Source organism: Chlorocebus sabaeus, chromosome 13, assembly GCF_047675955.1.
Source record: "Chlorocebus sabaeus isolate Y175 chromosome 13, mChlSab1.0.hap1, whole genome shotgun sequence".
NCBI classification, from domain to species: domain Eukaryota; kingdom Metazoa; phylum Chordata; class Mammalia; order Primates; family Cercopithecidae; genus Chlorocebus; species Chlorocebus sabaeus.
In genome coordinates, this window is record NC_132916.1 from 42,059,442 (window position 1) to 42,086,494 (window position 27,053).

Sequence of the window (27,053 nt, forward strand, 5' to 3'; positions counted from 1 at the left end):
CTTCTGAGCAGCTTTCTTTGCTTGATATCCCAGACTCTTGTGCTGCACATATATAGCATAAAAGTTGGCTCTGAGGGGAATTTTCACTTAGTGTTTTTAAGCTCCTTCTTTTAGGTCCCTCCTTTTTGGAACTCTGCCCACCAAACTCCAGTTGCCTTTGCAGGTCTGAATTCCCATCTCTGTCTCTTTTACCCAGTGAGATTGCCACTCTGATTGGACACTTTATCTACACTGTCATCTGGAAAATGCCCATAGGGTGAAAGCTGGGATGAACATGGAGCTCATCTAATGTGCTTCATTTCTTGTGTTTCTGTTCCCCAAAGAATCATGGTCTTATATTGACTCCTGTCCAATATTTTATCCAGCTTTTAGAATTGTTTATATGGGAAAGTTAATTCCAATAACAGCCACTCTATCATGACCATGTCCAGATCAATTAGTTTTTAAAAATAGCTTCTATGCCAGATATTCTCTCTGTTGCTATATATATATATATACACACACACTAGAAATTATAAACATTAGAAATTATAAACATGATTTTATATAATACACATAAAATAATATAATCATGTTTTATGTTTATAAAATTATAAACATTAGAAATTGTATATATTTTATATAATATATTATAAAATCATATATCTGTAATTGTATATTTTATATATTTATAAAACTACAAATATTAGAAACTATATATATTTTTATGTACTATAATATATAAAATTATACATATAATTTCTAGTGTTTATGTGTTCTGAAAGGTATATATCTTATCCCCTTTCTCAGAAAATCTGAGATAATTGCCTAAAATTAACCCAGTTTGTTAATAGAGCTGGAATTGGAACTGAGATTACTTGGACTCTGAGTTCCACCTACCAAGCCACTAATAACTCAGTGTATAAATTCCACACAAAGAGTCATCACAATTTTGCCCACAATTTTCCATCAGTATTTTATGTATTAAAATAATTAGAAGGAGAGAATATTGAAGTCACTGGCTGAAATAACTGATGTTTGTATAAGGATCTTTCTCCCTTATTCAGATATTTGATAACTGATTGTATGTAAAATAGTAAGTGCTTCTGAGATATCATCATCTATAGAATTTTTTCCTAATATCTTAGGATATTAAGATAATCCTACTCATTTAGAGGAAATTGATACTACTGAATAATTCCTTCACTGAATGTGGCAAACTTCCTGTCAACGGAGACTTACCATGTCACCATGACAAAGACATATCAAACCAGGTTTTGGACATGGAATACTCTGCAAATAATACTTAGAAATTTTAAACTCATCAACATGTAGTCTGACTCTGCAAAATTAGCCCTTATCCACAAGTAACAGCACTGATCTCTAATCTTCCATCTCTCTTAGCAAAAAAGGTCAATTATAAACCTACAAACAGTATTCTGGGTTTACCCCAAAGGAATAAGTTTCCAAAATGCAAAACAAAAAAATTACATAAACAGAAACATGGTGGAGAATGTTTGCACAGCCTTTGATATCTGTTGCCTAGTGTCTTTTTCCCTGCTTTGTGCATATTTTCATATCCACTAATACCATTTGCAGACTATCTTAATTGATGATTGTTCACTGAAGTTCTGTGCTTTAACATGCCAATTATTGTATCCATTTCTTGGATGTAAATTGACTTACCCATTCTACTCCTCTGCCATTTCCCCTCTTCACAAATTTTTCACCAGTTTTGCCTGGCCTTCTCTCCCAGTCAAGTTCTATTATGTGGATCAAAACCACAAAGCTCTATCATTCTAGAGGCCATAGATTCAGTACTACATGTTGAGAAGATTCAGTCTGACTTAGGAGATAAAGAAAAAGATTAAGAGAATGATATGGGGAAAACATATGGTCACTGGTCATTTGCAGCAGCACAAGCAATTCCAGATAGTTGTTCAGCAATTGGGGGAGGATCATCAGTTACCTCTGGTGCATGACTGTGAAGCTTTTTTTTCATAACATGCACAGGTGCAGTCTATGCTAAACAGATTAGTCAGTGCCTGGTGACTCTGACACAGGCCAAATTCCACTCTTCCCCACATCAGTGGAAATGCCTTCAAAATGAGAAACACTAAAGAAGGTATAGCTGATAGCCAACTTCTGCTTCCTTAAGGAATTCAACAGACTAGTCTGTGTCTGAAGAGAAATTCGGGTGATACAATGGTAAGAGAAGCAGAATTTTTTGTGGCATGGAAATTCTGCAATAGCATCATACCACTAACCACAACTGACAAAGAGGAGGTAAACTGAGAAGTAGGTTTGTCCCTGGAACCCACACACCACCACTGAAAACTACATACAGCTCCTTAGCCTACTGCCTTCATCTCCTTTCCTTCTGGTCAGAGCTCGTGGAGGACTGATTTTGCGGCCAGGGATGGACAAACGTCTTGCAGCAGGAAAAAGGGAAACAAGCCTTTTCTACATCTTTTATGTTTAATTCCATGTCAGGCACACCATTATGACACTTGTGCCTTTGACTCCTGTTTACTTACTTCACAAATGTTATCTAGCTACTTAAATATTTTTTTCTTTTAGAGATGGTGTCTTGCTATGTTGCCCAGGCTGGCCTCCACCTCCTGGGCTCAAGCCATTCTCCTATCTTAGCATTAAGAGTAGCCGGCACACATCACCACACTTGGTGGTTAGCTACTTCCTAAGACATGAGCATGGAGCACAGAATCAGAGGATAAGAAGGGATCTGATGTTGTATCCCCCCAGAAATGGAGTAACAAACGCATAAGGCTTGAGTCTGCATTGAGGTCTTACCAACAGGATTGAAATTTTACATCTCTTATCTTATTCTTCTCTCATCTTGGTTTTCTCCCTTCCTGACGCAGAGGAGATTTAGAGCATTTGGATTCAATAGTCCCTCTAGAGAAATGACCAGATGCAAATGCAGACATTGAAGTGCAGACACAGCACTGAGTCGTGACGTGCCAAAAGCATTCAAAGGGAGGCAAGCCAAATGTGAAGGGAGAGGGCACTGAAGCAACCAGTTATTCAAGGCAGACACCTGAAATTACCATAAATGTTGTTTTAATAGAGAGACTTCTACCACGATTTGCTGCCAGGTTCAGCTGAAGTGCATTTTATTCATGTCCGCTACATTTGGTGGGTCCACTAAGGGCAAATTTATTGCCACTATTGGAATTTTAATGCCCATGAGGCTACAAGCCTTGGTCCTGTTTGTAATAATTTTTCAGAGTGTCCTGTGCAAAGCTGAGGTGGAAAAATCAGAGAATGAAAGGTTGTTGAGAAAGAATAGGATAACATTTTAATTATAAAAGGGACAATGTTCCCATTGGGGTTAATTTCTGTAGAAAGAAACCTCAGGGATATTTCAGGCAGCAAGTAGGTTTTACAGAATTGAAATATAGATTGAAGAGATTTTACAAATACCCGTTTTCTCATATTTTTGATGATTAATAAAAGACTCCGAATTTTGTTAAAGGAATGGGACCTTGTTAACTGAACAGAGAATCCCATCTTATTTATATCCTTCCATATTCCTTTTCTCGTCTGTCGAAAGGACATAGTCCATTCCTTTTTTGAGTGTTATTTTCTCCCCAGTTCCCTCTCTCAGTGGCAAATCCTATTACTAGTATTTTTAATTTTCTGGTTTCAGAGCATTTGGATTCAGTAGTGGTATCAGCATGCCTTTGTGTGAACAAATTTACCTGTTAAACTTACTCAATTCCTCATACCGCACTGAAGCGAAAATTTTTAAAAAATGCATATCATTTTTCAAGGCAAGATCCCTATCTAAAAGGTCTAAATAAAGGAAAATTCGAAAAGTATCTCTCTTTTAAGAGTCGGTTATTAATTGGGATCTGGATCAATTGACATAAGAATGCCCGGGACAGAGAGTCAGTTTCCTTCGGTAGAAATATGGTCCAAGATTTCTGTGGCAGATACACAGGACTTTCCCTTTTGGAGTTGGGGGACTATTAAAGGAGCTGTTAGGCTCCCCTGCTGCGTGGTTTACCTCATTTAAGTCTTACAACTCCCCTGGGAGAAAGACACGCGTACTCGCTACACAGAGGCGAATGCCTCAGAATTTAATTGCTTGGAGTCTCTCTGCGGATAAGTTTCAGATGTGCCACTGAAACTCAAATCTGCCTACGTTCCTTTCACAGCACTACATTGCCTCAAACGGAGACGTTTTGAGTTGGTCTGATATGCTTTTTCCAGTTCCCAGAATTGATTCTTTGTGAGTAGTTTTTCCTCCCATTTCCTCCAGGCCAATTATGGCGAGTGTAGTAGGAGCAACATCTAAGATTTTCGGTTTGGGTTTCTAATCCAGGGTCGGCACCTGTCTCGGCGTCCTGCCGCTGTCCCAGGCTGTGGTGCTGGATTCCGCGGCGCTTGGGCAGAAAAGAGGAATCCCCGCCAACTCCACAGGGAGGATCTATTCCCAGCCCCCTTGTCCCCCTAAAAAGCACCCAAACCAGAACAATCACCACAACCTAGACCATGGGCCTCTGTGGACTGGGTAGTAGAGGGGGCAACAAGGCACCTCGGCAGCGCCCTCTGGCGAGAGGAGAGCGAGTAAGTCCCCCGCCCGCGCCCCGTTCAGCCTCCGCCGCCGCCGCCGCCGCCGCGGCGCCCCCGCCCGGCTCTCCGGGTTCACTCTCGGTCTCTCACTCCGTGAGACACAGACGGCAGCTTTCCGAGCGAGCGGGGTACAGGCTGAGGCGGCGCCAGCACAACTGCCGCCGTGCGCCCCGAGGAGACCTGGGCACGAGGAAACAAGGCGAAGCCGGGACTCCTTCCCCCGAGCCGACCCGCAGCTTCGCGCCCCCGCGCGACACCCTTCGCAGCCACTTCGCGGGGCGGGCCAGGACTTGGGGACGCGGCTAGGAAAGAGCCGGGGCGGGCGGCGGCGGCGGCGGCGGCACAGGCGCGAGGGTTCGCGCACTGCGACTGGAGAGGAGTGAGTGGCGGGCTGGGCGGCGGCGGCCGTAGCCTCGGGTGCCTCCCCGCCTCACCGCTTAGCAGGCAGCACCGCCTCCCGGGCCGCGGCCGCCCGGCCGGGTCCTCTGCGCGTTCCCGGGCCCGGAGCCGGCGCACGATGCGCCCGGCTGCGTTCTGATCGCCGCCGCGCCTCAGCCTCCACCGCGATGATCCCCCCTGAGCAGCCGCAGCAGCAGCTGCAGCCGCCGCCGCCAGCCCCGCCGAACCATGTGGTGACCACCATCGAGAACCTGCCGGCCGAGGGCAGCGGCGGCGGCAGCGGGAGCCTATCCGCCTCCTCCCGGGCTGGCGTGCGCCAGAGGATCCGCAAAGTGCTGAACAGGTGAGCGGCGGCGCCGGGCGAGGGCGCGGGGGGCAGGGGCTGCGGGCGCCCGACTTCGGGTCCCCTCCATCCCTCAGGCGGCCCACGGGTCCTTTGGGACGGGGTTGCGGCCGGGGGAGACTGAGGAGATCGGGCGACGACGCGCTCCGCGGTCGTGGAGAGGCCGCGGCAGCTTTGTCCCGGCTCAGGGAGCCCTGGAGTGGTGGAGCTGCAGCTGGTCCGAGGAGGGAGTTCGGTGAGAGGCGGGGTATTTCGTACCTAGTCGCCCTGTATGTGTATCCGCACTCACACCCTCCACACGCGTGCCGCCTCACTTCCCTTTCCCTCTCGCACCCCGGCTTTGCGCTCGGTGGTCGAGGGGACGCGGGGACCCAGCCAGGGCGGAGGAGGGAGGCGCGGGGCTGCGGAGATGGCGTGGAAGTCCCGGGCCTCGTGCTGTCCCCCGCCCCAACCCGCCCAGCGGATTCGACCCCTTGCGGGGCGGGGATGGGGTCGCCGTGACAGCCTAGCAGGCGGAGGGAACCCACTTCTCCAGCCTGACGCTCCAGTCGCCCCTCGGACTCTTTCTGGCTGGGAGCAGCGAAGAGAGGGCTAGAGGCCTGGAACAGACCCAGGCAAAGTGCAAAACATTGCAGGCAGTGTGTGAGCCGGCGGCGCCCAGTTATTCCAAAGCACCCAAGCCGAATGGGGCGGGTGCCGATCTCCGGCGCCTCCAGTGCTGGAATCTGCGTAGTGGATTCAGGACCAGGACGTTTTAGGATGAGGACCTGGGTTGACGTGAAAATGGGGGTACCTCGGGCACCTCTGACTCAACTGTAATGTGAAAGGGACTTTTTCTACTTAAATAACTTGAAATGGTTGACGAGCTGACACATTAAAAAAATTCTATAGGGAATGTGTTTTGTGTTTTTTTTTTTTTTCATTTGGGTGCGTGGGTGCCTTTCGATGCATCTGTAGGGGTAACTCTTCCAGTCACTCTGTTCATACAGGTTTCTGTGCGGCACTGTGTTGGGTAGCAGAGATTCCCAACGAATTCACACCGAACTGTCTGGGTCTTAAAGCTCTGGTGGGAGTACAAACTATGCACAGAAATAGAATCTTGAGAAATATCTTTATTTGGGGAGTATAGTTTAATTTAGTCATATCAAATCCCGAACCATTCAAGAATCCCTGGTGAAGAATTAATGCGTGTGTTAGTTTATTTGTGGGTACTTCTGTAGATTTCCATTTATTATCAAACAAGAAGAAATTCACTCTGACGGGAGACATGAGTTGGTAATAGAACTAAGTCTTTGATTTGTAGCTGAGAAACCACCTTCCAAAAGATAAAGTAGAATAAATCAAGAAGACGCTGGCTCAGTACATATTATGCGGGTTTTGTGTTTTTTTAATGAATACCTGTGGGGTTTTTTTTTTTGAATTGCAAATACCTTGTCATTGGCTGTTTAAATTTTTAAGCACAATATATTTTTATTTTTTTTCTCATCAAACCAGAAAATATTGATGTAATATTTTGTTCAGTTTTCTCTTTGCTCAATTATAAGTTACTGTTGATTCCATGTAGGTTATTTCTTGATATGTAATGAATCATAGAGCCCAGAAAAACAAGATCATTGAGGTAGGAGTGAGGGGTATGTTGTCATCATACCTTGGCCAGTAGCTAGACAAGTGGTTTGCAGCAGAGCCATTTATCTACTTGGTTTTGGTTTCTTCATTGTAAATTATGTTTAATAATACGGTACTTGTCTTACTTCCCTACCATGATTTTGAGAATTAAATAATGCTGAAGAAAAGACTTGGAAAAGTATAAAGATCTACATGAATTAATGTATTCAACTCATTTTTGTTTTCCAGGGTAAGTCTGTGGGATAAACATAGGCAAATGAAGTTGAAGTCATGCTACGTTATGGGTAGAACCTTGTGTTTCATTAAACCTTCAGCGATCTGTGACATGAGTTATACTAGTCCCAGTGTATACAGGAGGAACTTACACTTATGTTGGGTTGACGGCATTTCGTCTCAGGTATACAACCATGAATGGAACCCTAGGGTTGTAGCCTTTAGACTTAAGCTAAAACAATTATTTACTTATTTATTTGTCTTTCAAAGTTATTCAGAATTTTCAATATAATATTTTGTATTGAGTAACTGGCTTTTCCTTATCCTTAAAGGATAAGAACAAACTATTTGTTTCAAGAAAGAACATTTTTAGTAAGGAGACTGAAAAATCTGAGCAAGTTTTAAAATCTCAATGGCGTAATTTATTTAGCATGCTGATGAGCTTCGCTTTTGTGCCATAATTATGTCAATGAGAGCCTTAATAGTGGCTATAGAGTGATTAGACTCTAGGTCGTAAGAGTATGAGGGAGAGTGAATTTTTGCGATTCTGCAGAGTGCTTGGATGTGGCTCCCATCTGGTTTGAACCCTCATGATGTGTTGGACTAGTCAGTAATGGATATCAGGCAGGCCCACTGGGGCCTAATCATAAGCATCTTTGTCAATTTTCTAAGAACTCATGATCTGCTTACTTTCTCTTTTTTTGCTTTCTTCTTTTCCTCTTCCTCCTTCCTGAATACTTCACCCACATTGCCCTGTCCACTCATTGTCTTCATTTGTCTTCTTTCCTCTACCCTTGGCATGCAGCAACTGAGCTCTTAGCAGAAAGTTGTTCCAAATTGGGAAGCTAGGAGCCAATATAAAAAATATCCCTCCAACTTTTGACATGCAAATATATAGTTAGCAGCATTCTATTGCTGTGGGCTGGTAGGGCTAGTCTCTTCAGTGACTGAAATGGGGGCTGTACCACTGTCAGCTCTTAGCGTCCCACTGGGCCAGAGGGGTAACGCTAAGACACAGAATGGTGCAATGGGATGAGAAATATTAGACTGTGAGCAAGGCAAGCCTGGCGAATTGCCTGCCATTGGTCACAGTCTACAGGAACAGCTATCTGACAACCCAGAGGAAGAATTGCAAACACATATGTTACCTATATCCTGTCTACCCAGGGAGAGTTAAAGAGAGAATTGCTCATCAATAATTAATTAAAGGTACTTCTTGCTCTCAAGAAGCTTAGAATGAAATATAGTGTTACCTTAATAAAATCTGCCTTACATTATTCTGCATCATTTTATTTCCTTAGTATACTCCATAGCCTCTCCCCTTACTCGAAAGGCTTGTCAAGCTGGATTGCTGCATTTTGTACACAACAATTGAGGCATCTCATTGGTTGACTACTCCCTTTCTGTGAAACAGTTAGATTCGAATGTAATTATATTCAAGACTTGGTGAAAGAGGAGGCACTAGATAATTTTTTAAAATAATTAATGGGATGTCACATTTTTTTCCCCTGGTATACTCAAAATTGTTTTGGCAAAGGGATGCAAGAAATATAAGACAATTTAAATGCTGGAATAATTACTACTCCTTTAATATTCAAAGTTGTGAAACAATCAATGTATTGATTCAAACAAGGAAAAAATACAGCAAAGTCTTCTTCACATTTCCCCCTCCCTCCCTCCTCCCCCTCCCTCCCCTCTCCCTCCCCCCTCCCTCCCCTCTCCCTCCCCCCTCCCTCCCCCCCTCCCTCCATTCCTTCCTTCCTTCCTTCCTTCCTTCCTCCCTCCCTCCCTCCCTCCCTCCCTCCCTCCCTCCCTCCCTCCCTTCCTTCCTTCCTTCCTTCCTTCCTTCCTTCCTTCCTTCCTTCCTTCCCTTCTTCTGGCAGGATCTTGGTCTGTTGTCCAGGCTGGACTGCAATGAAATGATCACAACTTATTGCAGCCTTGACTTCCTGGGCTCAAGCGATTCTCCCACCTCAGCCTCCCAAGTAGCTGGGAATACAGGTGCACACCACCATGCCTGGCTTTTTTTTTTTTTTTTTTTTTTTTTTTTTTTTTTTTTTAATTTTTAAATTTGTAGTAGAAACGAGGTCTCGTTCTGTTTCCCAGGCTGGCCTCAAACTCCAGGCCTCAAGTCACACTCCCACCTTGGCCTTCCAAAGTGCTGGAATTGCAGGCATGAGCCACTGTGCCTGGCCTTCCTTTATTTCTTAGCATGGTATAGTATATATTACCCTGCCACAGGCAAGCAGAAAACGACAAAAAGAAAATACTTCAAGGGCAACAGTTGATGACCCTCTCAAAGAAACTGCTGATCAGGTAGATTTCTTAGACACATATAGGAGTAGCTACTGACCTACATATTAAAGTGCCTGAAGATTTTCTACTCTAAATGATTTCTTAATGAAATGTTTTTGAGAAATGAGTGATAGCTTGTTTTGTGTTTTGCATATGTGTGCTTTTATTTATCTTTTCCCACATGAGTATTATTTTCAGTTGTTAACAGAAATATCTGTGAATTTCTAGTTTTGATACACTTTCTTCCCATTAAGACATACAGTGGGTTGTCTCAAATTATAAAGAGGTTTCTGCCTCTTTGAGTCTTACGGTGGGAATGTTTAATCATTAGAATGGAGTCACTACTGATTCTGACTCATCCATTCATTTGATTTAGAATGAACTGATTTCCAACTTATATTTAGATTTATTTTCTTCAGATTTATTTTCAAATTTCTGAAACCTTTTTGAGATATAAACCAAAGAGCATTAAGGATATACACAGAAGAGTTTGAAGCAAGCCTACGTAAAATCAATGTCCAAGTAGGAAACTTACCATGTAAAATAGGACAATATGTGGACATAGCCTTTCTGAGTCATTAAGTAAGGTGGACAGAACATCATGAACCAATGGATATGACTGAACTCTAGGTATTCCATACAGTTAGTGGAAACATATAATTTAGATGATCCTTTCTTATCAAGTGAGAAGGCTTTTGTTAGGAAATTAATGGTGAAACTCTTCCTCAAGTTGCTCCTTCTAACACATGTCAAAATGATAAGGGGAAGATCAGCTAGTAATGAGGTTGATTCATACAAAATATTCCAAGTGGAACTAGGTGGTGTGATTAAAAACAGGCTTCTCTAAGATTAATAGTAAATAAAGGATGTCTGAAGGATGCATTTATTTTTAACTAAAAGGACAAAATTATAAAAATAAAAGATTATCCCAGTATACTTGTATTTATGCCCAGTGCTTGGAGAAACTAATGTTCACATTAAAGGAATATTTGTATTACCTCAGATAAAGATGATGCATTTTCAGGTAAGTAACGTGTATTAAAATATTCTTGTCTTTGTGTGATTTTTCTTTGAACTTTTACTTTCTCAAAATCTGTCAGTGTCTTAGGGGCATCCTAATCGATGTCTGTTTTCACTGTACACATCTATAGATGTAGAAGGTATAGGCAACTGAGCTGCTCATATAGCTATAAAGTTACGTAATGCAAGAGATGTTTTATTATTTAGTTGCCATTTCTCATAAAAATAATATGCAGCATGTGAAAGTACCATCACCAGATTTTAGTTTAGCTTGCTTGTTCATTTGCGTTCAGGCCAATGAGTATTCACTGTACATTGTTCAAACACATTAATTCTTGATTATGCTTCTCAAGAAGTATGCTTAGGAAGTCAGACTTCAGTAGATGTATGGAAAAAACCCTATGAATATTGGGCATATTTCTTTTTTTTTTTTTTTTTTTTGGAGACGGAGTCTCGCTCTGTCACCTAGGCTGGAGTGCAGTGGCTGGATCTCAGCTCACTGCAAACTCCGCCTCCCGGGTTTACGCCATTCTCCTGCCTCAGCCTCCCTGTAGCTGGGACTACAGGTGCCCGTCACCTTGCCCGGCTAGTTTTTTGGATTTTTTAGTAGAGACGGGGTTTCACCGGGTTAGCCAGGATGGTCTCGATCTCCTGACCTCGTGATCCGCCCGTCTCGGCTTCCCAAAGTGCTGGGATTACAGGCTTGAGCCACCGCGCCTGGCCGGGCATATTTCTTAATGGTAACATGAACATATGCAGGTCTATATTCATTTATTCTTAAGCAGTAACTGTGTGCTGAACCCTCTTATGGAAGACACACATGTGATGAAACGTTATTCTTGGGCCAAAACCTCAAAATCTAACTGGGAAACTTGACATGTGTATCACTATTTAGAATGAACGTTGTAATTCATAATCTGAATTGTTACACATAATGCCTAAATAAATGCTTCCAAATGTTGAGATATTGGAATCATGTAAATGAGCTGTTCAATATGCAATCTGTATTAACTTTGTTCTGACACTTTGGAATTATACAGGGACTCCTTGAATGTACAATAGTTAAGAAGAAATTTCACAAGAAATGTCAAAGAAAACAATAACAATAAATATTCTTTAGGAAGTATTTTCTTGGAAAAATGTTAGTGGCAACTCAGTTAGTGGCAACGTGAGTATATTTTTTTGAATTATATTATAATTTAAGTTTTAAAAATATTTTTTCAGCCAAGGGTGGTGGCTCACAACTGTAATCTCAGCATTTGGGAGGCCAAGGTGGGAGAGTCACCTGAGGTCAGGAGTTTGAGACCAACCTGGCCAACATGGCGAAACACCATCTCTACTAAAAATACAAAAATTATCTGGGCATGGTGGCATGCATCTCTAGTCCCAGCTACTTGGGAGGCTGAGGCACGAGAACCACTTGAACCCAGGAGGCAGATGTTGCAGTGAGCCGAGATCATGCCACTGCATTCCAGCCTGGGCAACAGAGTGAAACTTCATCTTAAAAAAATCCCCCAAAAAACAAAAGCAAAAAAATTCAATCTATCTATCTATCGATCGATCTATCTATCTATCTATCTATCTATCTATCTATCTATCTATCTATCAATCAATCATCTATCTATCTGCATATATATATATATATACACACACATATATACGTGTGTATATTCTGACTCATCCATTCATTTGATTTAGCATGAACTGATTTCCAACTTATATTTACATTTATTTTCTTCAGATTTATTTTCAAATTTCTGAAACCCTTTTGAAATATAAACCAAAGAGCATTAAGGATATACACAGAAGAGTTTGAAGCAAGCCTACGTAAAATCAATGTCCAAGTAGGAAACTTGGACATTGAGAGAGAGTTTCTATTGAATTTAAATTCTAAACTTTGTCTCAAGAATATTTACTATGTGACTCTCTGAGGATTAAAAAACAAGCCCTTAAATATAGTTTTGCAAGTTCCGAGATTATAAGCCACCAATTCCTAATACGTTCCATTTTAAAAAAATAATTAGAGAAACCTACTATAACTGAACAAACATTGAATAGATTTTTAAAACCAAATCATACTGATTATATACAGATTTAGAGTGACAGGGCTACAATTTGTGATCATACCTGACTCTGAGAAAGCACAAAGTACTCTGATCTGTCCTGTAAGATAGATCTCCTTCTCTCATTCATTGATTCATTCATCCAGGGAGAATTTTATTCAATGAGTGTTTATTGAGTGACTATTATGTGTTGGGCACTGCTGGATCACAATGGCTGGTATGGCCTCTGGGTGCCATTGGTGGAGTTTCTGTTATTGCCCTTTCAATATAGCCTATCAAGGGGGCAATTTAAATAAAATAGAAATAAAGATAACATATACCTCTCAAAATGATATAGTTTCAAAAATGATGTTTTCAAGCTGATCTGACAAAAAATCCCCATAAATTAGTTGTTTCACTTTTAGGAAAACTGCCCAGGTAGAAGACTGAAACATGATAAAATTACTCAACGTCTACATAGATTCAAGAAGCAGACCTTTTTTGATGAATACCATTGAGTTTGTTTCACTTAGGGCTTAAATATTTTTTAAAAAGAAACAGCTATTAATGTTCATCCAGCCTCAGAATGTTAGAAGGAAAAGGAGAAGAGATTTGAATCCCATTCTTCTGTTCAGGGTGAACCTATGAAGGTCCTTGCCATATAACTCAAGAAAATAGAATTTTCTGAAAATATTAATGTGCTGACAGTGCATAGGCAACTTTGTGGGGCTTGGGGACATGTTTGTGCATTGCATACGGAGAGATTTAAAATATGCAAGAGCATAACAAGGAGTTGGTGGAAGGACTAGATTTTTATATATAATTTGATACAACCTAATGAGAGTGTTTGAGATGTTTGAGTTAAAGTTAGCATTTAGACAATGACTCAAGTTCTCAAATTTTACCTTATAAGGCATATACTTTGTGTTATAAAACATTATATTGTATGTTATTCTTCTAATAACAAAGACTAGTCTTTTCTTCCCTTTCTAGATAAGGAAACAAATTTATGTGGTGATACAGCTAAGTGCTTTTATAAAACCACAGAGGAAGGAGAGACCATGCTAGGCTGGAGAAAGGTCAGGAGGGATCAGGGATGGCATTTGTCCTTGGCAATGAAAGATGGGCAGGAAAGGAATATGTACAGAGAGGGGGAGATGAGACAGGATGAGCTATTCATGGAAGTAAGAGATTGGGGCAGAATTAAGTGTCTAGTTTGACAATATTGTAGGATGCGTCAATATAAAGGGAAGAAAAAAGGGAATTAAGGCTAGACTGTAGGATGAGATCAGATAATGGAAAGCCTTGGATGCTCTAATAAGCAGTTAGACTTACTAGGTTATTTTAGGTTATTGAGTAGGGAAATGACATGATCAGAGAGGTGCCCAAATACGATACTCTGGGGGAAAATCTATAGGACAAAGGAGAAGGAAAGGACCAGAGTTTGGGGATCAGTTAGGAGGCTACTGCAGTCATTTAGAGGGGAAGAAAGGTGAGTCTAAGCGGGGTGCAGGCAGCCAGGATGGAGAGGGAAGTGCTCTGATTTGAACAGAATCTGGACCAGGTCAGGTAAAAGAAGATTTGATTATTTTTGAGAAGGCACTCAGCAGTGCTTGTCAAATAGTGGGTATTTAATACTTGTTTGTTGAAAGGTTATTGAAAACCACTACAGGACAGAGATCTGCTCTCCAGGGCCTAGGGTGCTGAGTGAGCTAGAGGCTGCTGGGAGGACAGCAGCCAGCTATTCAGACTGTGGGCTATGGACTCCTGCCGGACTACAGACTATGTGGCCAGACTGTGATGAGAACAGAAATTGGAAGTAAGCGTTTAGAAATAGCTATAGCAGTTTAACAGAGCACTTTTATGTTTTTTTTTTGTCCTAATATTAAAGAATTGGGTCTTGTATTTTGGTTTTTGTTTTTTTCATTTCATTTTTTTCTCATAATTGATTTTTTTTTTTTTTTTTTTTTTTTTTTTTTTTTTGAGACGGAGTCTCGCTCTGTCGCCCAGGCTGGAGTGCAGTGGCCGGATCTCAGCTCACTGCAAGCTCCGCCTCCCGGGTTTACAGCATTCTCCTGCCTCAGCCTCTCGAGTAGCTGGGACTACAGGCGCCCACCACCTCGCCCGGCTAGTTTTTTTTTTTTTGTATTTTTTAGTAGAGATGGGGTTTCACCGGGTTAGCCAGGATGGTCTCGATCTCCTGACTTCGTGATCCGCCCGTCTCGGCCTCCCAAAGTGCTGGGATTACAGGCTTGAGCCACCGCGCCCGGCCATAATTGATTTTTATTGTATTTCATAAAAGTATTGTCTTCAATGAATTGTTAAAAAATGGATATTTTATGACAGAATGTTTGAGAAGCACTGGTGCCAGCCAGATATCCAAGTGGAAGTAAGAGTGAATTTGGATTCTGGAAGTGCATCTAATCATGGATTGGTGGGGGGTGTTCCTCATTGTGGGGGCATCAGGTTGGTACTAGTCATGACGCTGAAAATCTATACCTATAAGGTGATGATGTGGAAGCAGTAGAGTAAGGCTGACCATCATTAAGTATCAAGGTCCCAGCAAAATGGCCTGGTCTTCAGCTGGGGCACCTTGCCTTACAGGGATGCCCTGGAATGTGAGGCAGGGAAAACTATTTAGAAGGGAGGAGTACAGGGCAGCAGCCCAGGTCTGTAGAATGGGCAGTAAGTGGGGAGTACGATTTTTCAGCGATCACACAGTTAAGGAGGTCACATTCTGTGTCTGGGTGACAGGAAGGTGGGTCAGGGTTGCCTGGGGTCCCAACATGAGTGGCCAGACCACTGATACAGCTTCATCTCAAGCTCTGAGGAGCACAGACCAGGAGCCCCTCAGCCATTTAACAAAGAATTACCGAGTCAGGTGAGAGGCACAATCTGGCTGTTGGGGATACTTTGGGAAACAAAACAGAAAAGACCTCCACTCTCATGGAGACTACATTCTACAAGAGAGGCAGGCAATAGAAACATGAAGAAGGTATCCAACAGTGGCAAATGATACGCAGAGAATCAAAGTGGGGTGATGTGACAGAGAGGGAAGAGGGAGTACTTTAATTTGGCTGGTCAGTCCTCTCTCTTCTGATGACACTGAAGCTAAGATTAGAATGGCCAAAAGGAAATGGCCATTGAAGGTTCTGGGGGAAGGTCATTCCAGGCAGAGATGCTAAGATGAAACAAGCCTGCATAATGATGTGAAAGAAAGGGAGGCTGGAGAGCAGGAAACAGGAGAGTGTAAGTGAGGAGATCAGAGAGGGAGGCAGGTGTCAGTTCTAAATGGGCTGGGGAACAAGTGGAAGATTTTAAGCAGAGGAGTTGTCTGGCTAATGTTTTGAAAAGACCACTCTGGCTGCTGTTGGAGAACGGATTGCAGGAGAAGTACATAGCTACTGGATGAAAGAGATTTTGGAAGCTGGCTGGCCTGTAGCAACAGAAGTGGAGACAAGTGGTTGTAATCTGGAGTGGTTTGCACTGGGAGGTGGAGTACACAGGACTGGATGAGTGATTTGATGGGGCAGCTGAGGGACAGGAATAAAGAAACATTTCCAGTTTTTTGGGCTTGAGCAATTAATTGGGTGAGTGATGGTGCCATTTTCTAAGGTGAGAAAGACTTGGAGAGGAACATGTTTGTTGGTAGGAATTAAAGAGTTTATTTTGGCAAGTAAAGTTAGAGATGTATAGTGGAAATGTCAAAAGAAAGCTGGAGTGTGGAATTCTGGGGAGAAGTCAGAGCTTGGAATTTGGATTTGGGGATCGTAAGTCCTGGATGCATATGTAGATAGAGGGAAAGAGGGGTACCAAGAGCAATATGGGGGGCACACTAACCCTCAGAGTCAAACACAGAGGAAGGACTCAGCAAAGGAACTGGAGAAGGCAGGATCTGAAGTAGGAAGGAAACCAGGAGAGTATGGTGTCCAGAAGCCAAGAGAAGAAGGCATTTCCAGAAGGAGGCAATAAGCAGTCCACTGTGCTGAGAGTAATTGAGGAAAGGGCAGAGAAATGACCAGTGGTTTGGCAACACAGGGAACCCTGGGGCTGTGACAACCACAGGGTCAGAGGAGTGGTGCAGATGGAAACGTGGATGGAATGGTTTGGGAGGGAATGTGAGGTGGAGGTGTTCAGAATATGACTTTTGAGAAATGTTGTCCTAACAAGGAATAGAGTGTAGGGAAAGTCTTTTAATAGAAGAGATAATACAACAGGTCGGTGTGCTGATGAGAATGATGTAGTGAAGAGGGAAAAATCGCAGGAAGGAGTGGGATGAAGGAAGGAGGAAACCTTGAGAAGGCTCAGATGGTAGAATTCAAAGCATGGTGGGGAGGAGCTAGTCTTTGAGAGGACCAGGACACTGTCCATAATGAGGAGACGCTGAGAATGGGGAGTGTAAATGAAGGTAATTTGGTAGATTCCATGATTTTGTGGTGGGAATAATAGGCAGTTCCTCTCTGGTGGCTTATCTTTCTCTGTGAACTCTGAGGCAGGGCTATCAATAGTGAACGAAGATGCTAGTTGGTGGGGGAGGTGTGTAGGATGGTTGTACAAAGAGAAGTGGGAAACAGTCATTTTGAAGAGTAAGAAAGGAAATATACTAAAGAAGTGTTATGCGTAAATATGACATTTGTGGTGGGGATTCAGTATGGGGTGTGATGAGCAGAAAGAAGCTACTGCTGTTTAGAATCGGCTGCCTTGGAAAAGATGAACTCAGATCTGTGCCCAAGAAGCCAGAACCATCATCATGTAAGTGAGGATAGTGGGGCAGTGCATATTTGAGGGGGCTCAGTAGGATTTGGGTTCTGATTGCATTGGGGAGCAGGGTATGAGAGAGAGAGAGAAGAGGGAATTAAGATAATTTTAAAATATATTTTTTTTAAGAGACAAAGTTTCACACCATCACCCAGGCTGGAGTGCAGTGGTGTGATCATAGCTCACTGCAGCCTCAAACTCCTGGGCTCAAGTGATCTTCCTGCCTCAGTCTCCCGAGTAGGTAAGACTACGGGTGTACACCACCATGCCAGGCTAATCTTTAATTTTTTTTTGGTAGAGATGTTGGTCTTGCTATGTTCCCCAGGCTGGTCTTGGACTGGGTTCATGTGATGTTCCGACCTTGGACTCCCAGAGTATTGGAATTACAGCCATGAGCCATCACACCTGGCAATGAGGTGTGACTTAGCAATCACTTCCAGGTTTTGCGCCTGGGCCACTGGAGTGATGGTGTCCCCTTTAGCCTGTGTCGTATGTTTTGTTTCAGGAAAACAACTTAACTTTTGGGGGTTTCAATTCTCTCATTTGTAAACTGGTTAAAATAATCCTAGTTTTTCATTTCCCATTGGATGTTTGGGATTTTTACATGCAGTAACATCTGGGAGAGGGCTTGGAAAGCTGCCAAGCACCATGTAATTGTTATCCTGGTCACAAAATTAAAGGCAGAGCCTGGGTTTTCGCGGCTTTGCGCTGTCATCTGGCCTGTGATAAATGCTGACTGGCTTCCTCGGCTCGCAGTGACTTTGATGCACAGTACCTACTCTGCCCCTGTCGTTGTTGTCATGAGCCTTGTCAGTCAGGGTCTGAAGTGAAACCCACCGATCTATGAACTAGGGCACTAGGCTGTTTACTTCAGTGTGTTTGTGTTTGTTTATATATATGTGCATTTAAATTATAAATATATAATAGAAAGTATAAATGTATATATATTTAATAAAAGTATAAATATATGTATTTATGGAAAGTATATAGCAAGCCTCCTCTTGGGAAGGCGATTTCAGCACTGGCATATGTTCTGCTGTCTAATTGTGCCTCTCAGTCCAGGAGCTCCGCGGTACCTGTGGTTCCTGAAAGAGAGTTTGACAGGCTTCAGGAAAGGGTTAGTGCCTCTTGAACTGGGGAGATTACAAAACGAGCGTGGGCCTAAAAGGCTCCACAGAGGCAGGCAGCGGGATGGACAGAGCGGCTCAGAGGGAAGGGACAGAGCCACTTTAATGTGCTAATGAGGGGAAGCCCAGATGCCAGCGGGCTCAGTGGAGCTCTTTGTGATGCCGGGTTCCTGGGGCTGGCTGGAGTCTCTGTCCCTATCTGGATCCTGCTGCAGGCCGGGAAACACTGCGCTCTTAGAGAGGGGCCCTGCCCTCCACAGATAGCCCCGTAGACCCTCGGAACGTGGGCGGACGGGGAGGGCGTGCGCGAGCCTCGGGGCTGGGTGGTGGCTGGAAAAGAGGGCGCCAGGAGGCGGGGGCGGGGCGCTCAGACGACAGAGGACGGGACCGGGGCAAGTGTTCCGCGGGGTGTGTGGGGTCAGAGCTGGAAAGGACCTTTGCAGCTTCGCGAAATTAACCGTTTTTCCTCTACAACTGCCAAGCTCAGCGAACGGCCTTCAAGCCCATCCAACAGGAGATAATCTGTCCTTGGAACTAGTGCAAGTCAGTTTTTAACTACTTGCGGAGAAAGTCTGAAATGTCACAACCAACCAAACAAAAACGACCACCTCCCAGTGAGTGCTGGAATGAAATTCATGTTCTGGTTATTTCATTCAGAGATGGCTCCAAGATTGCTAGATGGGAGGAGTTAGAGCGCCCATTGGTTGGCAGCTGGGGTCAGGGGGGGTTGTCTTGAAATTGTGTTTGCCTGTGAAGAACACAGCGCAGGATTTACAAAGAGTGTGTTTGCTCGTACTGATCCATCTGCTAATGAAAAGACTGGGTAACCGGAGCCCCTCCAGCCACCCTTAAATGCTCTTATAAAGTCTGTGGTCATAACTGTCTCTGGAAATATAAGTTTGCAGATAAAATAGACAGATGAAGATCATCAATCCATGATATCGTGACCTTTTGTGTCCTATATTTCCTTTCTGAATATTCGTGGGGGATATATAAATATTTGGATATAACATATATAATATATATGTTATTTCTCAAATAATGTATATGAAATATTATTTGTAATGAGTCTTTGTCCGTCTATCTGAACCTCCTTTTGTGCCTTGCTCTATTTCTCTTTGACACACACACACATAATACACACACACTTAGACGGATAGGTAGAGGATAGTCTTCCACTTAGTGGATGATAGCCCCCCAACTTTTTTTTTACCATGTTTTTTGGGAGGAAGAGCTCAAGAGTTAGTTCAAGAAGAATGATTCATTTTTAAAGTGCTTCATTTCTATTTTGGAGTCACACTGAATTGATACCACCTAAGAAAAATAGAAGCATTCAGTGTAGAATTACCCATGAGCTAGCTATATTTGGAAGTGTGAAAGCACCTGTAGAACAGTCACCCCATAAGGGGTTTCCCCCCATGTCCCTGAGCCATATATGGCTTCGTTATAACACTTCAGTTCCAGGTGACAATAAGTACTGTGGCTTGGATTTCAGATTTTACACTTTTTTACCTCTTCTAACAGTTTGTGTGAATGTAGTGCCTTTCAGGCAAAATTCTTCTATTTTATATAAAAAATTTCTCCTTGTTGCTTCTCATCTATTTCCTGCCCCTAATGGGATATATGCCTTTTGGATTCACCTTCCTTAGTGAAAGCTGGGCGGTTTCAAGCCTAAAGAAGTATAGGCAATGAGGTGCTTGCTTGCACTGGTTTTAGAAAATTGATCATTTGCAACTCTTAGGCTGATAAATGAACTCATTTGTGTCCAATGCAAAGAGACCCTAATTATTACTTCCCTGGCCCCAAAGTTAATTGCAACCTGAAAACATGCCTTCCACAATGACAGAAGAAAAACACCATTTTAATGCATTTGTAGCAATGGGTGTGAGATTGTTCATTTTGGATATCAATTGTCAAAGAAAATAGTGATTATGAAAAAATGTAAATGGAAATGTAGGTAGAGTAAACTGGTGTACTGGACTTGCAATTGGTTAAGCCTTGGCTTGGTGAATTAAGACAACAACAAAAAAAGATTTCTTTGCCAAATTGTCATCTTTATTGTCACAGCTAGAAAGCTGTTCATTGGATTTAAGATCCAAGGATTCTCTTCCTTTTTAGTTGCTACTGAGCAAGCATGTAAAGGCCAGTGTCTACAAAGTACTTTTTTTCTAAAAGAAATTTCGATTGCCTGGTATATTCCATTACCAAGAGTGGTTGGAGGAGATAACACTTGTTTAATCAATTAGTGGTGTGCTTAGAGTAGGCTGGGGAAGACAAGCCAAGAGAGTTGTATGGTAGTTAGGTAGTCCCAGCTCAAAGTAAGCAAGGAGAAGGGAGAACAACATTTTCTTATTGTCATTCATAAATATGTTCCTAAACAAGTTCTACCAGTTAGATATTAATCTGCATTGGATTTCTTCTTTATATGCATCACCCTGGGAAAATTAAACAAAATTAGATTTATATCATTTGCATGTTACTCTAAGGACAATGTAGTCCTAAATGTGGTTAGCAGATGCAAACAAGTATAAGGTTAGGTCCCTGATCTCAAGTATACATATATTTTTATTTGTATATATTCATGGAGTATAAGTACAATTTTGCTACATCGTTAAGTATATTTTAATTTAGTTAATCAGTTATTATTTTAGTAATCAACTTGATTGCTTTCCCTTTAAGAGCTGAAATCAGTCACAGAGAAGGATGGGAGCATTACTTGAAGGCATCTTTAGGACATGAGACATTGGACATTAGGACAGGTCTGACTGCAGTGCTACGTGCTTAGAACTTGCCCTATCACCGGACTTTCATTATGTGGGATAATTAATATCCTCTTTGAGCCAAGTTTAGTTGGGATTTGTTTAACTTGCAGCTGAAAGCATCCCTAAGCATCTTTCTGTGTTACAGGCAGCCACTTTATGACCATGAAGTTGGAGTTTTACAGGGGAGCAGATTGTATCACTAGAGAGTTGGAAACAATTTTGAGCTAGCGGAGAGGAACACCTAAGCATGGAGAGCTTAGAGATCATCTTTGCTATCTTTGAAATATGTTCAGGACCCTCCACCAATGGAATCAAACATCATTTCACCAGATTTTCAGAGGCACACTGGTCAATAAATGTTTGAGAATATATCTGTGCAAGAGCTATGCAAATTTTGACAAGTTATCTGAAATACATGGTTTCTAAATCCCTGCTAACTCTTAAAATCCATGATTATACATGACAATGCAGCCTAAAGTCCTTCTGACAAATCAGATGAAGTTTATTTCTAAAGCATATGTATGGTCTTTCTTCTTAATGTGCTGGCACCTCAGAATAAAATTACAGCCCAGCCATTTCAGCACTCATTCTGTATGTGCTTGTGGCCTAGAGGCAGACAGCCGATGCAGAGAGTTTAGAAGTTAAACGTCTTGTGTGCTAAAGCTAAGCTCCAAAGAAGGAATTATTAGATACCTCAGTATATTGGGATAACCTTGCAAAAGCGGGCTTGGTTTAACTTGACAGGTTTTCTGTACTGGAATAGAATGGAATTTGACATACATATGTGTATATACACACACACATATACACACATACATATATGTATATATACACATATTGGAATAGAATGGAAATTGACATACATATATACACATACATATATGCACACATATATGTATATGCACACATATATATATACACATATATGACTAGAATGGAAATCGACATACATATATACAAGTACATATATGTACACACATACACAGGTATATATACACATACACATAACACACACACGTGTGTACATATATACACATACATATATGTTTATATACATATGTACATATGTATACACACGTGTATATGTAATGTATATGTGTATATATACATATGTATATATGTATATTGTACACACATATGTATGTGTATATATGTATGTCAATTCCATTCTATTTCATATATGTGTATATATACATGTGTGTATATATATATTTAAAGTGTCAGTTAACCTAGTTGGCTTTTAAATTCTTGCTCCAGAAAACACAAATGTAGCACCTTGAGGAGCAGGGCAATGCCAGAAGGTTGTTTACTGTGACAAGCTTTCTTTTCCTCTCTCTAGTATATGTTGCTTCACTAAAGCAGGGTGTTTTATCCAGTGTGAAGTGATAGAAACTTGCTTTATAATATTATCAAGAATCTACCTACATAAAAAAGAATAATGAAGTCATTTGGCTTACATTTTTGATATCATTTGTATTGCCTCTGTGCAGGGGTAGGTGAAGCAGTTTCTATAGCTGCTGTAAGCAATAAGCCTCTAAATGTTAAATGCTGACTCAACATAAGCATGTCTGCAGAAGAAGATGATTAACTTGAAGAGAAGCTAGCGTCAGCAAGAAGAAATTCAACCACACGTTCAAAAGGAATATAGAGTATTTACATGTGACATCTTCAGAAGCCACCTCAGAAAGAGAAAAACGTAATTGTGTCACATAGAAATAAGTGTGTTCTCTCCCTTCTATCGTTGACATTTGAGATTTTGTTCCCCAGAGTCTTGCATTGGTTTTTTCATCTAGTATATCCATCTTACCTCAGATATTTAATCTAGGCCAATTAGTTTATGGCATTTGTCTGGAGTCCAGGGCATGGAGATTGTTGTTGGTCTTGGGGTGGGCAAAAGTCCCAGGTTGGTACAACCAGATTGAAGATAAAGGACTTGCATTTAGATGGGGGAGGAGCTGTCTCTTTCTCTTGCTGAATTTGATAAAGCCATTCTGCTACCAGCTGCTAACTGTAGTCACTTTATGACCATGAAGGAAACCAGCAGTAGGATGTTACTAATGCTAAGGACAGCAGAGTGGACAGAAGGAAACCAGCTGGGTCCTTGGAGATGTTATTTAGCAACTGATTGCAGTGCTACATGCTTGAAGCTTGACTGGACTGTCATTATGTGGGATAATTAATATTCTCTTTAAGCTAGGTTTAGTTGGGGTTTAACTTGCAGCTGAAAACATCCCTAACTAATATACACCTCTTTTACTCTGGCCTGAGACTGATGACCTTTGAATACCATTCAGGACCTTTTCATTTCTTTCAGTCTGGACACATCTGTCAAGGAAGAGCAGGGGCAGGTTTGCTCGAGTGTGTGATGTGCAGGGTGGTTTGCCCAAGATGTGGTTCCGCTGAGGGTAGAGAGAATGGGCTCTATGGTAGATGTCATCCATACTGGTCTGTGTATCCATACCAGTCTGTGGCACCTTTGATAATCCAAATCAGGTCTGGATTAGACAAATATATTAAGGAGCTTGAAGTACTGGTTGAAAAGCCCCCACTCCATGTTGTCATCCATTTATTTATTTGATAAGCATTTCATCTGAGCCTGCTTTGCCCAGGCTGGTGCTGGCATTGGGTATATGAAAGATCTCACACAGTATAATAGAAAACCATGGGAGCACTCAATAAAAGGAGTTGGGGAAGGCATCTAAGCATATGACAGTGATATGGTTTGGCTCTGTGTCTCCACCCAAATCTCATCTTGAATTGTAATCCCTATAATCCCCACATGTCAAGGGTGGAACCAGCTGGAGGTAATTGAATCATGAGGGTGGTTTCCGCCATGCTGTTCTCATGATAATGAGTGAGTCTCATGAGATATGATGGTTTTATAAGCGTCTAGCATTTCCTCTGCTTGCACTCATTCTCTCTCCTGCTGCCCTGTGAAGAGATGCTTTCTACCATAATTATAAGTTTCCTGAGACTTCCTCAGCCTTGGGAACTGCTTGTCAATTAAACCTCTTTTCTTTATAAATTACCCAGTCTTGAGTATTTCTTCATAGCAGCATGAGAATGGAGTGATACAGACAGCTATGCTGACAACTAGGAAAAGAGGACATAGCCAGAATTAAAAGAGGAGTGTGTGTGTGTGTGTTTGTGTGTGTACACGCATGTGCACATATGTGATGGGGTGGGGGTTATAGAGAATACTGTTTTAGGCAGAGGAAACAATACATCAGAAGCCTGTGAGTGGGTGAATATGTGATGAATTATGGGAAATGAAACAGATTTGGATGGCTGCAGCCGTATATGAGAGGAAAAGATGTCAGAGGCTGGAGGAGTAGGTAGGGGCCAGATCACAAAGGGCTTTGGAAGTTTAAGTTGTGTATTTTGTCTTAAGAGCACTGACCAGCATTGGAGACACTAAGCAGAAGAGTAACATGACTGATGTGTTCATAAGATCTGGCTGCCTGCAGTATAAACAGTGAATTTGAGTAGGGGAGCCCAGGTAGGAGACAGTTGCAGAGGAGAAATGGAGAGTTATGAGGTACTCTAAAGTTACATTCTAACTACCCTTTTTGAAACCATGGGTTTTTGGTAATTACTGCATAAGATAAAGGTGAATCAAGTTTGATGCTGGTCAATGTTTGATTTCATTTGGTGTACCAACCTCGTGACCTCAGACAAGTTGTCTAAACTCACTGAGCTTTAGTTCCATCATCTGTGAAATTACAGTAAGAATACCTACCTCATAATTATACTGAAGAGGATTAAAGATGGTAATATATTTATAGTTCTTGGCACCATGCCTGAAACATATTAGTCATTATAACGATTAATATTTAGCATAATGCATGTGTAAGGAAGAAACACAAGAATGAAGGCAGAAGAAGAGAGTCTTTCTGAGCTCCTTCATGGTCTGAGAGTTGAGATTCACATGAAAATTGTGAAGTGTAATTATGGTGTTATCCTTTTATTCTTTGGGAGTGGGACTTGTAGTTATTATGTAGGCATCACATTTCTAATAATCTTTGATCCTGGAAGAAGCAGAAGTGAAAATCAAGACAAAACTGCTAAGTAGAAGGTGTGCTTATTTTTGGCTATGAGGAAGAGGAGGGAAGGTGTGTTGACCTCACAGGGCAGGGAGAGAAGGAGTCTTATCCCTGGCAGATGCTGGGAGCAGGGGCTTCAAAGACCCGTGCCTTTGCAGTGAGAACATTCTGCAGAGACACACCTGGAAGCTGATGAAAGTAGGTGTACATCTTTTAGGGCAGGGACTTCTGTTTGTTTTTCTAATCACTTAGAACAGTGCCTGCCGTATGGTAGATATTGTAGTCAACAAATATTTGTTGAATGAATGAATGAAAGGTGATGGGATGGATGTCCTTCCACCAAGTTTTGAGTTCTGGGGTTAAAATTTCTGCCGGGGCATAGACACATGCTGGGTTGGGTTCCCTCCATTTGTTGCCTACAAAGCAGCCTTGTATTTTCTATTGCAGCCATTAGAGGAGCTAATTAGAGAAGCTAATCAATAGCTGATGAACTGATTCATGGAGATAGATTTCTCAAGCCAGAGTTAGAAAGAAAAGAACAGATTCTTTCCTTGAGCTGTGTAAGCAGCTAATTTTAGTCAGCAGGTGTTGCAGCTTTTAAAAGGCATTTGGCAGGGTTTCCTTCTACTCCCATTTCATCCAAAATATGTACCTTTCATCGCTTCCATTCCAGAAACATGCTGCTTTGTGTTTTCTGAGTAGAAAAGGGAATTGTGGGAAAGTGAATCAAGAAAAAAAATGAAGTGCTTAGCTCAGAACCTGGCCCTGTGGAAAATGGGAAATAAATGAGAATGAATATAGAACTGCCATTCACAGAGTGTGGATGGAGGAAAGAGATGGTGGGTAGACACTGCTTCATGCTGAACGTGGAGGAAATCTCTCTGCATCACTGGAGATAATGTATTGCTTTTAGCTTCCTCATTCTGAATCAATTTCTGTACCCAGAGCCTTGGCTTATAATTTTACACATCAATACCTATTTACTTAGGGAAGGGCCAATTAGTTTTCTTTATGCATTGCTTAAAAACAAACAAATCCCCTCCAAATCAATTGGTGAAAACAAAGTAACTTCATTCCTTGAAAAAAAAATTGATCCTTAGGGAAACAGTTTGATACATAATTCCGAGATGAGAACCAGGCCTCCAAAATAGTTATTTTCCATGATAAATTTCTAAGCATAAATTAGATGTATGCCAGAAGTTGATAACACATATAAGCCATAGATACTAGTTTGCTCTGTGTTCATACGGTCCATTGTGAGATGCCAGACTTAGGTCTTTGATGAAGACAGTATGGACATTTTTTGCTTTTTGGAGAGCAGTTGCACAAGTCAGTCAAGTATGCTAACAACTTGCTTCAATGAGCTGTACATGGTCTGCAGTTATGGATCATGTCTCACCAGTACTATGAAGGGTTGGAGAACAGCTAGGTAGTCATGGTGATCGTGAAACTGGCCCAGTTGTCCCATAGAATTGATGTTTATAGTTTCTATTGAATAAACATAGAAATTGACCCTCCCTGTCTTAAAAACTTGAGAAACCACATTTGTCTTATCTGAATTCCTTTCTCAGGAAACCAATCATCAGGCTTCCCAGATAGTATGAAGGAACTGAAACTTACGAGATCACCACATCCAGACAATGAGATGCAAGACCCCTCTCCCATCATGATTGCCTTTCTGACCACTGGCTTCCTTTTGACCAACTCCTCTTTCTTACCCCTCTCTAATTCCTGTTTTCCCATACGTGGTTACATTTCTTCCCCGCTGTATAAACCCCTAATTTTAGTTTGTCAGGGAGATGAATTTGAGGCTGATCTCCCATCTACTCAGCTGCAGCACCGGAATA

At 41.9% G+C, this 27,053-nt stretch overlaps 1 protein-coding gene across 1 annotated transcript in view; it reads left to right on the forward strand.

Moving 5' to 3' along the window:
• The first annotated feature begins 4,504 nt into the window (after nucleotides 1-4,504).
• Nucleotides 4,505-27,053, forward strand: part of SLC35F1 (solute carrier family 35 member F1) — a 420,547-nt gene continuing 397,998 nt past the window's right edge. Inside the window, exon 1 of the mRNA XM_038000977.2 lies at nucleotides 4,505-5,320. Within this exon, the coding sequence (XP_037856905.1) occupies nucleotides 5,145-5,320 (176 nt within the window). The 5' untranslated portion in view covers nucleotides 4,505-5,144. The remainder of the gene's footprint in view (nucleotides 5,321-27,053) is intronic.